Consider the following 16,875-nt stretch of genomic DNA (forward strand, 5'->3'; position numbering starts at 1 on the left):
AACCTGTGCAACGAATCAAGGACTGAATGCAAACAGACACATACATGCATGCTCAAATAAACGCATTGATCATGGACATACATGCACACACATATACACATGCATACATGTCATTCACATATATATTTCTGCTGACGGCCTTCTCCATACCAAGCTGATCAAGTAGGTATTATGTTGAACTACGAGGACGTGGGGCTGGGATGGGGTATCTGAATTCAAATCCACATTAAGGTTTCTGCGCAAGTTATTCTATCGTACACGTTAAAACGCCTGTAGTTTCGCTGTTTAAAGTTGTTAATCTTTCATAGGATGAAATAAGGGACCTCAAAGAAAACTTGTGTACATTCTCGCCAAATTGTATTTCCGGAGATTCTAGAAACTTTACTCGGGGCTATAAAATTTTAGAATAATGAACCCTGAATCAGAACCACCCTAAACGTTACATGGAACTTTCGTTTTGTTCCAAGAAATGTAATTTCATTTTCTTCCACTTGATTTTTCATATAATACTTTGCATACCAGGTTTGGCAAACCACGAAGTTTAGCTCCATATGAAAGGTTTCTCTTATTAGACCTACGTTTAAGAAGATAATTTTCATCCTTCATCTTTCTCTCAAAGAGATTATTCTTCTTGTAACCGGAAACTTTCTCCTACAGTTATATGAAATCTTTCAGCTTTCATTCTTCGGCAGTTTCATCATTTCTTAATTCACACATAATACACATACAACAAATGCCTAGTGTTATTAATAAACAGTGTTGAAGATAATCCATTCTTCTGTTGATTAAACATGTTCATCATGATATAACTACAACGTATTTCTTAACAACCATCGACTGGAAACTGTTGAAGACGAACATTAACGCCTCAAGCTCATTGCTGTCGGAAGGTCTGCCAAAGCAACGGACACAGTCGCTTTTTCGAGACCAAACCTCTCTCAATAAATTGTATCTTGTTTTCTTTAGTATACAATTAATCTATCGCTCGAATTAATTGTACAGTTTTAATACAAAATATATTTAAATACTGGTGACATATATAAATATAATAGTCCGTAGTGCAATATGTAATCAAATATTAACTACACATCGAAATATAATAATAGATTCTCCTCATCACCACTAAGTGGAGCTTGCTTGGAATCCTCTTTAAATCTTTCGGTAGCTGAATAACACCGGTGATTGTCAATCCTATAGGTATTAGTAGGAGTTCTCACTTTTGGAAGCTACTCTGGTCAATGACATCAATACGATTCTATGTTCAATATCTTGTAAATTTTATCAATACTGTCCATATACATCGATATATAATTCGCTGTACGAAACACATTTTTAGCGACGGCAGGCTACTGTATTTCATTGAAAATTCTTTGTTTGTTGACTTCTAATAATCATTTACAGATTTATTTATCGCAGAGCACTACCGTAGCTCTCCCGTTTGCCACCCCCGGACCCCACAAAAAAAAAAGACACATATTGCCTACAGCAGACCCAAAAGTGCCGCCCAGTGTGGACTGCCTCTACCGCCCCACCCTAGCTATGCTAGTGCCGCTAAGTGCCATGATTTGGTTCGAAACAGCATATTTCTTATTAACGAGACGTAATTCGTGAGTATTCAGCAAATGAACTAACCCAATAATAGACTCTTCCCAGCAGAAACTATTTATGATACTAATTAAAGTTGTTCACAGCACTTCTCTTTTGATATTTAACTTTATATGGCCGTCAAATTAAAACAGGATGAGTCGTTTAACAATCAACAAACCAAAGTCAATAAGTAAGCTGTTCCACTTTGCTCTGTCTTTTATTACCCAGAATTTCTCTATTACTCGAACGAACCTCACATTTTCGTATGAAGTCTTTTTAGGTCAAAGAACAATACCCAGTATTTCAATTTCTGCATTTTTATGCTTATTTTCATTCGTTTTTCTTTCGACAACTGAGACAGGAACCATTCTAACCTACGTGACACTCAAAGACAGAACTTTAAATCGCAAAAAAATACCCTGTATCGTGTAGTTTCTTCACTCAATTCATTTTACAAATGCATTTACATAAACTCCCTTTCAAAGGTGTTGCAAGCGTGTTCGCTCTTTACCTTTAAGTGCCCATATTTTAGTCGAGTGCATCTAGCTTTACGTGGGCTGTCCACCCTTTAACGTGACAGACTAGCCTAACGCACCAACATCAGCTTCATAGGGGAAGCTTTTCCCGCTAATTACTCAGTATGGTGAGTCGTGACGAGCGAGTTCGGATCTTTGGCATGAGAGCAGTTTTATTCCGCTTTGCAGCTTCAGTGAGGAGATTTTTGTCAAGGGAGATTCTTGTCGCTATATTTTGTATTTTTCCCGTGGACTTCAACATGAAGAAGCATGGTGGACTTATGTATTTTAATTGACAGAAGTATTCACGCACACCAATTGCTGTATTTTCTTTTAGCTGTGAAATAAATGTGGTAGTTAACTTTAATTTGTCTTCGTATTTCTTGACTAGCGGGACCCTTGAATATTTCACAGTATTAATGGTAAACCCATTGGGTTATTTCTGAAAATTTTATCCGAAAAACCTGAAAGCGTAGCCTGTGTTGTGTTTGTACGGAAAGATAGTCGCTCATCTGCCACTCATTGAAAAGTGAAAGAAATTGGAATACGATGATTACTTAATGCACTTTATACTTACACTTTATATATTTTATACAGAATTTGGATCTTTTCGCTTTGACCGGAAGATTTTTAAAATAATTTCTTTGTAACTAAACACTTTTAAACTTCGTTTACTGGTAGAATGTGTTACATAAAACATCTTTTTCTCTTGGCTCTCTTGAGAAAATTCTGTAGTTTGTAAGCTATTTGTTGTTTAATTTCTTGCCTTTCGGCAATTTCAACCAATCAATGACGTCTATTGAGGTGAATACAATATCTGCCGTATTTTGTCAACATTTTCTGGCGGTGTCATGAATTTGTCACTGCTATTTATGAGAAAAAAGATACCCTGTGGCCATAAACTGAGGGGTCACTCGTAAACAGAGCTGGTTAGCATCTGGCGCGGTTTGTCTCTCGACTTATTTTGCGCCAGAGTGTAAAGCCAACCAATTACGGCCTTCGGATAAGGCCTGCTTCATTCGAGCCTACCACGGGCTATAAATAAGCCAGCTTTCATTATTCTCGGTCTTTCGACTCCAGACCTTTTAAGGTCTAGTCACTGACCACTGAGCTACTTAGTCATGTTCCAGCGACAGACGACCAGCTTGCCAGATGCCAACCAATCAGAGCAGTGGACACAACAGGGTCAAACTAACCAAAGATAGTTGTAATCTCAAACGAGATCATTCATATTGTGTCTCTCAAACAGTGAGGATATCAAATATCGCTACAAATTTTTATTTAAAACAAAAATGTTCCAAACTTTTGGTTACAAATGTATATATTAGGCGCAGGAGTGGCTGTGTGGTAAGTAGCTTGTCTATCAACCACATGGTTCCGGGTTCAGTCCCACAGCGTGGCACCTTGGGCAAGTATCTTCTACTATAGCCTCGGGCCGACCAAAGCCTTGTGAGTGGATTTGGTAGACGGAAACTGAAAGAAGCCCGTCGTATATATGTATATATATATATATGCGTGTGTGTGTGTTTGTGTGTCTGTGTTTGTCCCCCTAGCATTGCTTGACAACCGATGCTGGTGTGTTTATGTCCCCGTTACTTAGTGGTTCGGCAAAAGAGACCGATAGAATAAGTACTGGGCTTACAAAAGAATAAGTCCCGGGGTCGAGTTCCTCGATTAAAGGCGGTGCTCCAGCATGACCGCAGTCAAATGACTGAAACAAGTAAAAGAGAGTAAAAGAGTATCTCTAATGGATAATCCGGGTTGTTTCTCAGAAACCTCCGACCACTTTCCGACCAGAGTGAGTGAGATCGGAAATAACTGGCATAACAGTCAAAGATCAAACAATAACTGAACAAGTGTGTTCTTGCATTCATAAACGATGAAAATCACGTCTTTATAGCGACCAAGCTCAACCCCCTTGGTAACTTGTTTTGATTTCGCAGGAAACCAATTACAATTGGAACATTCTAAATGAGATGAAAAGATGTGCGTTTCTTCTCATAAATCTTTCCAATCGTTTCGTGTTATTTTTATTGTTGACCTCTATATAGCGCCTCTCGCCATTTTGTTTTAATAGCCAAGTCATTTAATTTGAAAGATTTATTAAAAGGTTACCAGACGACGCAGATCTTTAGGTTGTGCGGACCTCGTGTCTTTGAAGTGGCTTCACAAGTCATACAAGTTTTTACCTCTCATGACACTTGACAGATTAAGTCCTTTTCAGCAAAGCTGTGCTGAGAACATTTTTAAAAATTATTGTTGTTGTTGCTGTTATGTGTCTTGCTTTAGCAACAAGCAGCTCCTAATGACATGGAATTACTTGTATATCTACTGTTCAATGCCGGATATATCATGTTACAAACTTGTACTTCCTATACATACGAAGAAATAACAATGTGAAGTATTACGAAATATTCTTTTCTACTCTAGGCACAAAGCCCAATATTACAAAATATTAAACCCTAAAGATTAACGGGAGAGCTAAAAATATTATCGAACCAGTTAGCAAGGATGTACCTCAAAATTCACCGATGGCTATTTCTCCCACTAATGTCTAATATCGTAACATCTCGTCTTGATTCTATGTATAGCAGAATATCGAACTCAAAGACTAATCTTTATATATATAATAGAGAAGTTGTGTGTCTGTCTCCTACGATTTAGATTCCTAACTACTCCCACATTTTGCGGTGCAGTTTAACCAAAAGCGGGTATATTATAGTCGTGATTCATATCGAGCCCTTCTGGGTATTAGCGCGCGTCTACGATGAGTCTACGATTAAAAAAAAAATTGCCATAATTTTTTTCCATTTTAATGTATTTTTTCGCTATTATAAAAGGGAAGTAACTCTCTAAAAATGTCTACGATGAGTCAACGATTAAAAAAAAATTTAATATAATTTTTTTCCATTTTTAATGCATTTTTTTGCTAGTTTTTGGCTATAACTTTCTAAAAATGCTTATATAGTTATTTCCCTTACAAACCCGAGCAACGCCGGGCGATACTGCTAGTAGATTATAAATTAATTTATACTATTAATATAATACTAATTTGTAGCATTGATATATCTCAAATTTGGTGCATTGGTATAGTCGACTACATCATTCCAGTACCTTGACTGGTACTGATTTTTATCGGCTTCGAAAGATGACGGTCGTTTAATCTCAGCAATCTTTTCAGACTTAACAAAATATATCAGGGCTTTTGTTTGGTGCTCCAACATTTCTGCTAACACTTGTTCTGACTAATAAATAACATTAACTTTATGCTTTTGTAAACCACAATTTAAGAGAGTAATAAAACAAAATGTACTGTTGCGACCCGAACCATTTATCCCTAACTTTGTGGGAAAATGCAAACTTAAAAAAAAAAAAAATTCTAATTTCTTCTGTCAGTTTTTTTTCTTGCTTCGTAGACAATATTTTGCTGTTTATTACAGGCAGGGCTTTCGAGACAAGTTTGACATAGCAAAACAAAACTGCTTTTGGGTCCCATGAAAGGTGATTCGTTTCAAAATTCAAGAGGGCTGTACGACCTCTACTTGTATCTCAGAGCTCTGGACTGATGTAGAAGTTGATAGTTGGGAAGTGGAATGTTATAACTCTCACGATTAAAGAACAGAGACTAATGGAGAAAGCCAATACTACAGGTTAGATATCATTAGGTGTCCCTTCTATAAGGTTTCGCAAATTTGGATGGGTGGTGGAATCTCCCCGACCCACGTGTGGTGCCAACTATGTCTGCGCAGGCGGGAGTGGAAATACTCGCAAGGCCCAACTTTTGGATTGTGTTATGGAATGGATCCCACTAGGTGGGATATGTCTGAAGCTTAAGCTGAAGGACCGCTGTGGCTGTTGCCAGTAAATGCGCCAAACAGCGACACCAAATCCAAATCCTTGCTTAGTCACTGCAGCTTTAAATGGAATCATTTGTCCTTCAAGAAAATTTTAATGCATGTGTTGGCACTGATCATCGGACATAGACAGGAGTGACTGGCAAGAATGGTGACCCCAAACTCAACGTTAATGCAAAGCCTTATTAGATTTCACTGCTGGAAATGGGCTTTATATAATAAACACTTTCTTCCTACACAGATATCTATAAGTATACTTGACATAGGGATACTCTGGGACTGCAGTCGCTGATAGATTTTGTCATCGTCTCAGACTGCTTTTGATTCTGTACTGGACGTTCGTGTAAAGTGTGGGGCTGAGCTATCATCAACTTGTCGGCAATGTGAGACTATCTACAACAGGGCGAACTCATATAACTGAAAAGTACAGCGTGATCTAGAGAATAAAGTGAGAAGCCCTGGTAGTTGATGGGATCAGATGTTAGTTCGTCCGTCGTTGTCGACAATGACCAAGAGCATCGCATGAGATAAGATAGGGCACGGTGTGTCCGGCTGTGGCCAATCAGTCTGATGCGTGTTTGGAAGGCTCTGCCGCAGGTCGGTCATTGGTGGTCCACTGGGATTGAAGGCGAGGGGTTGGTTCTGGACTTTGAGCTTCTGCAATCCTGTTCTGTGAGATCAGATACACGTATGCGACACTATTGCATTCAAACTTAGAGACCTTCCTGAACAAACTGCGGATGTTGATACGGAGTGGAGATTGCTTTGTTCGGCAGTTTCTTTTTCGGCTTTACAATGCTGCGGGCGAAAACGGCTCGGCGTGGCGCAGGTGATAAAAGGACTTGCAAATAATATTTGGGATTTAAGCTGGACTCTGACTTTATATTGGCCAGTAAAGTATTCTAGCAGACCATCTGCCGACTACGTAACAAGAACCCCACTTTTACACTTTCTATTAAGGACTCGACCGAGGATCTTCTCTCTACAAAAAAGAGCATCCACGGGAGGTGGATGGAATACTTTGTTGGTCTGAATCTAGTCACAATATAATCTGGTGGACACGTGGGGCACCTAGAGACGAAGACTAACCTCTCTGAGGCTAAGTCATAGAGGCGATTAAAGTGTTCAAAGGTGACAAGGATGCTGGGATCTTGAAAGCCTTCAATAGAGAAGGTATGCTCTGGTTGACTCGTGTATGCCAAGTGGCTAGGTCCCCTGGCAAAACTTTAAAGCAATGGCAATCCAGAGTGTTAATCCCTATTTTTAAAAAGGAATCTTCTTGTTTAGTCTCCCTGGCTTTAGGTATCTGTAAAAGAGGTGCAGGGAAATAGTCGGGTTCAAGTTAGTCAGAAAGGAGCAGTTTCATCAACTGTCTATACTTGCTCTGGTGTGTAGCCCCCTTCAGCAATATTTTTGTTCAACTCTTCAGGATAATTAATAGCAACCTCTGTATCCGCGCTCGCAGTTTCACTTGTCCTTTTTATGTTGCGCAAATTCATGCGCTTGTAGCGTATCTGATATCCTCACTCTTTGAGAGACACAATAAGAATGATCTCGTTTGAGATTACAACCATCTTTGGCTAGTTTGACCCTGTTTATGTCCACTGATCCGATTGGTTGGCATCTAGCATGGTTTGTCTCTCTACTGATTTCGCGCCAGTGTCTAAAACCAACCAATCAGATCAGTGGACACAACAGGGTCAAACTAGCCAAAGATGGTTGTAATCTCAAACGAGATCATTCTTATTGTGTCTCTCAAAGAGTGAGGATATCAGATACGCTACACGCTTCTTAAACCTTTCAAACCAAACTTTACTAGCCATTAGAAGTTTCATCTTCCTTTTTCTTTTTTAGCAAATCGTCGAATAAACTTTTGGCTCTTTTTTTTTTAATGACTGTCGTGTTTATCAGCACATTACACCGATGCTGATCCTCGATCCCTACACTAAAGAGTCATTCCACCTTAAGAATTACATTTTAGCTATGGAAAAATAAGGTCCGGACAGTTAACGAAGTAGCTTCTTTAGCACTTGGCATAATTTTATCTCTTCTTGTCACATATTGTTCCTACCGTAGACTTTGCCAGTTTTAACGCTTTAGCGAGACAACTTAATTTTACTTCCGCTTCAAATCTGAATATCAAGTTAAATATCCAGTGTAACCCCTTTATGGTCCCTTTTTGCGCCATTGTCTTCAGGTCTACTTGATAGATTCTTTCCAGACATTTTAAGCTGGGGGCAAATCCAAGAGCCGCAGCGATTAATTATCTACAACAAATATGAAGTAAAAAATAAAAAAAGAATTGGATCAGGCTAGGTCTGATTTGTGAGAGCGTGAAATTACCGTATTGGTGCAGTAATGATAGCTGAAGGGTCACCAAATTTTATAGGCTTTTCGCCCCTTGTACTTCTGACTTAAGACATACACACAGACACGCAAACACGTGTTGTTGTACATGCTGATATCTGTTGTAGCCAGTTGGATTCAAAAGTTGGTGGGCTGACCGCGGTGATGATGTGTGTTGCTTAGATGTTCAATGTTCGTGATGGTGGGTGGGTATTGTTGGTCGTGTGGTGGTCATTTTGTTTTTACCAATTGTATTGTTGTGGCTGTTTAGTCTCAAGTCAATCTTTATTGACCAAAGATAAAAAACAAAAGACGAAGACAGGTGGTGTAGAAAACAAACAGATGTATTAGTATAATGCTCAGGAATAGAAAAAGTCTTTTACGTTCCGAGCCTACGCTCTTCTATAGAAAGGGACACAGAAAAAAACAAGGAGAGAAGAAAAATTTGTGTAGTGGCTACCGATCTATCATGGCGACTGATATATATATATATATATATATATATATATATATATATATATATATATACATACACACTCACATACACACACACACACACACACACACACACACACACACACACACACATTATCTAAGAATGATGTGTGTGCATGTAAAGTGATAATAGTTTTTCAAGTCGTTAACTATATACTTTGATCTTAACTAAAACACATGTGACCTTTGAGCTAAGTAAAAAGATTAGTTTTAAATTAACAATTTTTAAAACTACACGATTCGCTTTTCCATAAGAGTAAACTTCCAGACCATCTCCTGAAATTAATGGTCATCCTTTACAATTTTCGTGAGTGCAAAATCCCGTAATCTGAGACAGCCATAACAAGGGGGATGCCTAATATATATATATACATACTTATCCGAGTATATTTTAAAAGTTGAATGAAATTTAACATATATATATATATAATGTTAAATTTCATTCAACTTTTAAAATATACTAGGATAAGTATGTATGTGTATATATATCAGAAGGAATCCCCACATCAAGTGATGTAATCCTAACTGCATACGGAGGAACCAGGATTCCACAACTGGGCAAAACAATCATTACAAGGACACACAAAAGGAAAAAAAATCAAATGTTCTTTTTATATCACAAGAGCAGAAGGGCCCACAATTCTCGGACTTAATACCTGTCAAAAGCTCAACATTGTGGCAATCAGCAATGGAGTGAAAGCAGCATACTAAAGCTGCTAAAGGTATGACAAAACCAGCCCAGCCAACTAAGAGACCTAAACCTATACAAGAAGTTGCAGCAATAGCAACCAAAAAAGCTAAGTCTGTTAAGGAAACTCCAAAAGTTTCTGCCAAGGGAGCAGCCAAACCCTCTAAGCAGGCTCAACCAGCTAAAGCGACCAAACCATCGAAGGTTGTTGGCAAAGGAGTTCGGCTAGGTAAGGTAGCTGGAAATTCTGTAAAGCAGGCAAAGCCAGCACAGCCTATTAAAGCTACTAAACAACCACAGCAAACTGCTAAACCAGCAGCAAAACAGTCCCAGCCTAAAGAAGGTCAGGCACCAAAGGGTCAGCTTGCTAAACAGAGTCAAACTCCTAAGCAGGGTCAGGCTCAAAAACAAACTCAACCCCCAAAACAAGCCCTACTAGCTGCCAAGACACTGAAATCAGCAGAGGCTGCAAAGCAGACGCAACCTGCTGCGCAGGCCCAGCCAGCGCAAAATCACCCAAATCAATGCAAAGAGAGATTCTTGGTGAGATCCACCAAGGATATCTGCAAATGGAAAAATGCAAACTCCGAGCCAAGTCAGCTGTATTTTGGGTAGGCATGTACAAAGACATAGAAAAGATGGTTTTGTAGCGATATTGATATCCTCACTGTTTGAGAGACACAATAAGAATGATCTCGTTTGAGATTACAACCATCTTTGGCTTCATATTATGCTAGAGAGTGACTGTGGCGTTCTAAAGGAGACATTTGTCACCAACTCCTTACGTACGGTCGTATAACCCTACAGTTTCTACATACCACATCTGTCAAAAGTAAAGAAACTCGCAACAAAAGGAGGAAATGATACCCAGTGACATCCCAAGAAGGCCATGGCAAACTATTGGAGTAGATCTGTTCACAGAAAACCAAGAATGGTACTTGATTATGGTCTGTCTACTACTACTCTAAATTCCCATTTGCGAGAAAAGTGAAAGACCTGAGAGCCAAAACAATAACTGCAGTGGCTCTAGGACTTCTTGCAGAGGAAGGAATACCAGAGCAGATCATATGTGACAATGGACCCCACTTCATGTCTTAGGAATACAAAAAGCTAACCAATGAATATGGGTTCAATATTATAACCTCATCTCCACAGGTCATGGATTCATAGAAAGACAGGTGTAGACAGTCAAGAGAACACTAGTCAAATGCCGGGAAACTAAGGAAGACCCACACCTTAGGCTATCTCGGAGAGTGATCAACCAGTTCAAGACTACAGTCAACGCACAGCAGCCATTGAAACCAAGCCTCTGCATGGATTGTCTCTTTGTCTCTGGCTAAAAGTGATGAAGTCAACATCCATCATTAGGTTAGGAAATGTTCAAGGAAACTAGCTGGATCTGCCTCAAACTGTCAGATTTCCCCGTGATGTGAATAGCCTCGTGCGCTTTTGATTGGGGGTCAGAAGACATGACATTCACCGAGGCAGAAACGTTAGCACGCCGGATGAAATGCTTGGTGGTATTTCGTCTGCCGTTACATTCTGAGTTCAAATTCCGCCGAGGTCAACTTTGCCTTTCATCCTTTCGTGGTCGATAAATTAAGTACCAGTTTCACACTGGGGTCGATATAATCGACTTAATCCGTTTGTCTGTCCTTGTTTGTCCCCTCTGTGTTTAGCCCCTTGTGGGTAGTAAAGAAATAGGTATTTTGTCCGCCATTACGTTCTGCGTTCAAATTCTGCCGAGGTCAACTTTGCCTTTCATCCTTTTGGGGTCGATAAATTAAGTACCAGTTATGCACTGGGGTCGATATAATCGATTTAATCCCTTTGTCTGTCCTTGTTTGTCTCCTCTATGTTTAGCCCCTTGTGGGTAATAAAGAAATAAGAAACCTTCGTCATGTCAAGTTCATTGAGCAGAATATTCTCAACTCCCTCACCATGTGGTGAACATGACCAATGTTTTCTTCGGTGACAGCAGCTGCAGAACGTTCAGACCTTGGATCATTTTCAAAACTTTCCTTTCCCTTCCTAAATTTAGCTGCCCCCTTTTGCACTGTTGATAAAGCTGGTGCATCGTCCTCCAATGCAGCAACCCTCGTAGGACAGCTTGTTGCGTTAGGTCTTCATTGTCGCATGGGTGAGTCGGTCTTCACCGTCGCCGTGGTTTGGGTGTAAGGTTATTATGGATTAGGCTAAGCAGCTTGACATAGGAACAGGAACAACAGTCGCAAACATTTTATGATATAAGTAGCAGTATCGCCCGGCGTTTCTCGGGTTTGTAAGGGAAATAACTATATATAAGCATTTTTAGAGATTTATAGCAAAAAAATAGCAAAAAAAATGCATTAAAAATGGAAAAAAAATGATGGTAAATTTTTTTTTAAATCGTTGACTCATCGTAGACATTTTAGAGAGTTACTTCCCTTATATAATAGCGAAAAATATGCATTAAAATGGAAAAAAGTTATGGTAAATTTTTTTTTAAATCGTAGACTCATCGTAGACGCGCGCTAATACCCAGAAGGGCTCGATATGAATCACGACTATAAGATACCCGGTTTTGGTTAAACTGCACCGCAAAATGTGGGAGTAGTTAGGAATCTAAATCGTAGGAGAGAGACAACACACAACCTCTCTTTTATATATAAAGATATTTCCTATTATGATATAATAGGAAAGGTTTTACACACACCCACACATTCAGATAACCACAGCAGAGACTTAGAACATAAGGATCGACTTTCATAGTGTTTAAATTCTACGGTCATGAATGACTTACCCAAGGGACAGGAATGAATTGGCTTTGAATGAAAATTGAAACGTAAGTTCATCCAAAATTACTCAAGGCCCTGCCATTGATTTGTATGGCGAGAGGGGAGAAAACTGAACTGAGTTTATGGTGCTTACATACAGAAGTGCATTAGAAACAAGTGATTCTTTATAACACAGTTGTGCAGGTACCAAGAATCATGTGTTGCTCTCTGGTGAGTCTCTCAACCTTTGCGATAGTCGTGGATGGCTTGACAATAGGTAGGGTGCGTGTTCTTCGGTTGATCTTCGCGGGTTTTGCTTATTACTAGGGAAAAGCGGGCGAATCTTAAGGACATTCACTTTTGTTCTAAATTTTCTGCGCCTTGTATATTTCTGTTATTGGCGATCATTCGGCACTAGTAACATAAATGTCAACTAGAAACCCACGTGGGTTTATTTACATTTCTGAAGAAAAAAGATACCCTTCCCCCCAGCCCTAACCCTAACCCCACAAATATAAAAAAATAAAAACTTTACGGAAAGTGACAATCTTCTTCTTCTTCAAATGTAAACAAATACACATGACGTAGATGGGACTCGTATCGAAAGAATGTCCTGTTATTGAATGTGATGGTTGGTTTACTTAATGTTCTTGAATTTGCTTGTAATAGGGGAGGACGAAGGTAAAGGATACACCCACCACCCGTTTTCGGCGGTCAGTTTTAGGTTTAGGGCTACGCCGAAAACGGGTGGTCAACGTATTCTTTACCTCCACCATAAGGGAGACAGGATTTAGTGGATGTTACGTTAAGTTTGTTGGGAACAGGACAACATCCATTACAATATTGTACCGTTTTGAATCCAGTTCCCATGGAAGGATCTGGCATCAGCTTTGTTTGCCATCATCCCTGACAGTTACGTTGCAGTATTGGAGAATATCCGGAAGATATGAGTGTGATGTTATGTTTGCATGAAGTTGTCTACGTGGGAAGGTCGCGAAGGGATTGGTGTAAAAAGAGTGGGTGAGAGAATAGAGCCTTGTTGTTGTTGTTGGACATGATTCTGTAGCAGTTGTTGTTGTTGGTAAACCAATGTTATTGTTGTTACTGTTGATTGTTGTTGCAGTGTGTATTATTAGGCAATAAACAAACACTCGTGTGTCAAGCCATAAAAAAACTGTTATTCAAATTTAACACCGGACATTGTAAAAAAGCAAAAATACTTAGATTCTACAGCCATAAACGCTATTATTGTTATCAGGATTGCACACACACGCACACACACACGCACGTACGCACACACACACGCACGTACGCACACACACACGCACGTACGCACACACACACGCACGTACGCACACACACACGCACGTACGCACACACACACGCACACACACACACACGCACACACACATACACACACACACATACACACACGCACATACACACACGCACATACGCACGCACACAGACACGCACATACGCACGCACACATACACGCACACACACATACACACACACACACACATCTAAAAAATGTGTCTGCTCAATCCATACCATCATAGAAAATGAATGTAGAATCCTGATTACATATATACACAAGCTCGCGCGCGTGTGTGTGTGTGCGTGTGTTTGTGTGTGTGTTTGTGTGTGTTTGTGTGTGCGTGTGTGTTTGTGTGTGTGTGTGTGTGTGTGTTTGTGCGTGTGTGTTTGTGTGTGTGTTGTGTGTGTTTGTGTGTGCGTGTGTGTTTGTGTGTGTGTGTGTGTGTGTGTGTTTGTGCGTGTGTGTTTGTGTGTGTGTTTGTGTGTGTGTGTGCCTACACACATGCAATTCTATTTCTGTCTATACATTTATATTCTCATACGTGTATGTATGTGTTCGGGTATATGTTTGGGTGTGTGTGTGTATATATATATATATATATATGTGTGTGTGTGTGTGTGTGTGTGTGTGTGTGTGTGTGTTTTGTTCTTTGAACACTATTTATGGTTCTGTCATTGAAATGTTAAATTTCCTCTTGTTGAACCAAATCCTAAATACTCACCATTCTCCGCCGCCAATCATTGACTCCTTCTTTCACGTGCACCACTCACCATTCTTTCTTTGGAAGGCGAAATAAAGAACTTTTAAATGAGATTGGGTTAACGTCTACCACCATCGTTACTACTACTACTACTACTACCACCACCACTACCACCACCACTACTACTACTACTACTACTACTACTACCGTTACTACTACTACTGTCGCCACCACTGCTGCTGCTGCTACTACTACTACTGTCGCCATCGCTACTACTACTACTACGTTTGTTGTAATGGTATAATGGCCTTGTAATTAAGAAGTTTGGTTTGCAATCACAAAGCACCGTGCTGGATGCGACTACGCACCAACTTTGGCTTATGCCTTGTCCCATAAGATACCGTAGGCACATGCCTTTGTCCGAACCCTTGTGACCGAAAGTGGATAAACGGAGACTGGAAATGATTCACCAGAATTGTATCTGTGCCGTTACGTTCTGAGTTCAAATTCCGTCAAGGTTGACTTTGCCTTTCATCCTTTCGGGGTCGATTAAATAAGTACCAGTTACGCACTGGGGTCGATGTAATCGACTTAATACCTATGTCTGTCCTTGTTTAGTCCCCTCTATGTTTAGCCCCTTGTGGGCAATAAAGAAATAAGAATTGTATCCATTCTTAAGTGATAGACGCAATCCGCCATCTGGTTTAACACCACTTCATGGACATTGGGTTCCTTTAGTAGAATTCACACCGTTGCAAGGACACTGGAGCAAAGTCCGAAGTTAATTCATTATCATGATACATAAATATTCTCAATCAAAATCAAAATAAAATTCGATGACTGGCATCTGTGCTAGCGGGGTGCATGGAGCACCATACGAGTGTGATCATTGACAGAGCGGCTAACCGGCTTCAGTGCCAGTGGCACTTGAAAGGCACCATTCGAGCGTGGTCGTTACCAGCATCGCCTTACTGGCACTCGAACCCCATGCTAGTAGGGTGCCTAGAGCACCATCCGAGTGTGATCGTTGCCAGAGCAGCCAACTGGCCTCCGTGCCGGCGGCACGTAAAAGACACCATTCGAGTGTGATCGTTACCAGCATCACCTTACTGGCACCTGTGCTGGTAGCATGTGTAAAAGATTTGAGTGAGATCATTGCCAGTACCACCTGACTGGCCCTGTGCCAGTGGCACCTAAAAGCACCCGCTACACTCTTGGAGTGGTTGGCGTTAGGAAGGGCATCCAGCTGTAGAAACTCTGCCAGATCAAGATTAAAGCCTGGTGCAGCCATCTGGTTCGCCAGCCCTCAGTCATTCATCCAACCCATGCTAGCATGGAAAGCGGATGTTAAACGATGATGATGATGATGAATTTAATATGTGGAAAGGCGGCGAGCTGACATATGAGTATAGGACAGCATGGTTGCTTCAGTCAGGGCTTGTTTTTGAACCATCTTTTGACAGTGCCTTGTATAGGGATCTCACCACTCTTGCTACAGAAAGGATGAAGCGATGGTAAAAGTTTATCATGCCCAGAAATTGGTGTAGAACTTTGCTTGTGGTGAGGCTTAGAAAGGATAAGATAGCTTTCATTTTTACTGGCAGAGATGTAGCACCAGCATCTGTGATTCGATGTCCCAGGAAGTCGATTTCGGTAACACCAAAAACTCACTTGGCGGGGTTGATTACTAGACCATACTGTTTCAGTCTATCAAAGAGTCACTGGGTGCTTCTTGTGTAGCTTCGCATTTTGGCTTGCAATAAAGATAACATCTAAGTATGTAAAGACAAAATCAAGACAGTACATGGTGTCCATAAAACGTTGGAAGGATTGTGCTACGTTTTCCAGGCCAAAGGGTATACGTAGGAATTCATACATTCTGAACAGATTGATCACAGCGGTTTTCGGTACATCGTCGTCTTGTACTAGTATTTGGTAATAACCTCGGATGAGGTCGACCTTCAAGAAAACCAAGCACCTGGCTAGCTAGGCAGAGAAGTCCTGTATGTTCGAAATAGGTAGCGGTGTGTCATATCTGCGTTGAGACGGCTGTAATCTCTACAAGGCTACCAACCTTCGCTGGGTTTCGGTGCCACATGCAGGGATGACAACCAGAGACTGCTTGATCGGCGAACTACACCCAACGCTTCCATATTGTCAAACTCTGTCATTGCAATAGCAAGTTTGTCTGTTGATAGACAACGTGCACGGCTGTACACTAGGGGTGGGATGTAGTGTGTCACTCTGTGGTGGGCTGTAGGTTTGAAGAATGTCGGGGTACCGAGATTGGGACAACTCACAAGGAGATTCGAGAATTTGTTCTCGGTCTGAGAGGCGGTTGCCAGAGATACGGATGCTTATGTGTTGCTGTTGATGAGTCATCTCCCCTGCAAATCAACCAGCATTAAGTGTGCTTAAAGAAAGTCTGCCGCGATGGTGAATGCCCATATGTATTTTTGTGAGCCGATGTTGAGAGAAAGGATGTGGCGACTGTACGTCTCGATTGTGGAGCCGTTGGCAGCTGTTAAAGGTTGGCCCCACTTTCCGCAATGGAAGTCCCTTGCCGACGCTGGGATCACGTTGACTTTTGCGGACATAGAGAAGCAGTTGGTC

At 40.6% G+C, this 16,875-nt stretch overlaps 2 protein-coding genes across 2 annotated transcripts in view; both read left to right on the forward strand.

Annotated features, from left to right (window-relative positions):
* LOC118762224 (trichohyalin-like) overlaps positions 1–16,875 on the forward strand; it is a 236,536-nt gene that overhangs the window by 11,336 nt on the left and 208,325 nt on the right. The window lies entirely within an intron of this gene.
* LOC115227282 (histone H1-II-like) lies at positions 9,522–10,100 on the forward strand. Its single transcript, XM_029798162.1, has one exon. It carries the CDS (start codon positions 9,522–9,524, stop codon positions 10,098–10,100), a length of 579 nt encoding a protein of 192 aa, XP_029654022.1.

The sequence above is a fragment of the Octopus sinensis genome, linkage group LG2 (assembly GCF_006345805.1).
Source record: "Octopus sinensis linkage group LG2, ASM634580v1, whole genome shotgun sequence".
Lineage (NCBI taxonomy): Eukaryota > Metazoa > Mollusca > Cephalopoda > Octopoda > Octopodidae > Octopus > Octopus sinensis.

Excerpts from the sequence above, each read along its gene's own strand:
- LOC115227282 (XM_029798162.1), top strand. The coding sequence starts at position 9,522 with ATGACAAAACCAGCCCAGCCAACTAAGAGACCTAAACCTATACAAGAA.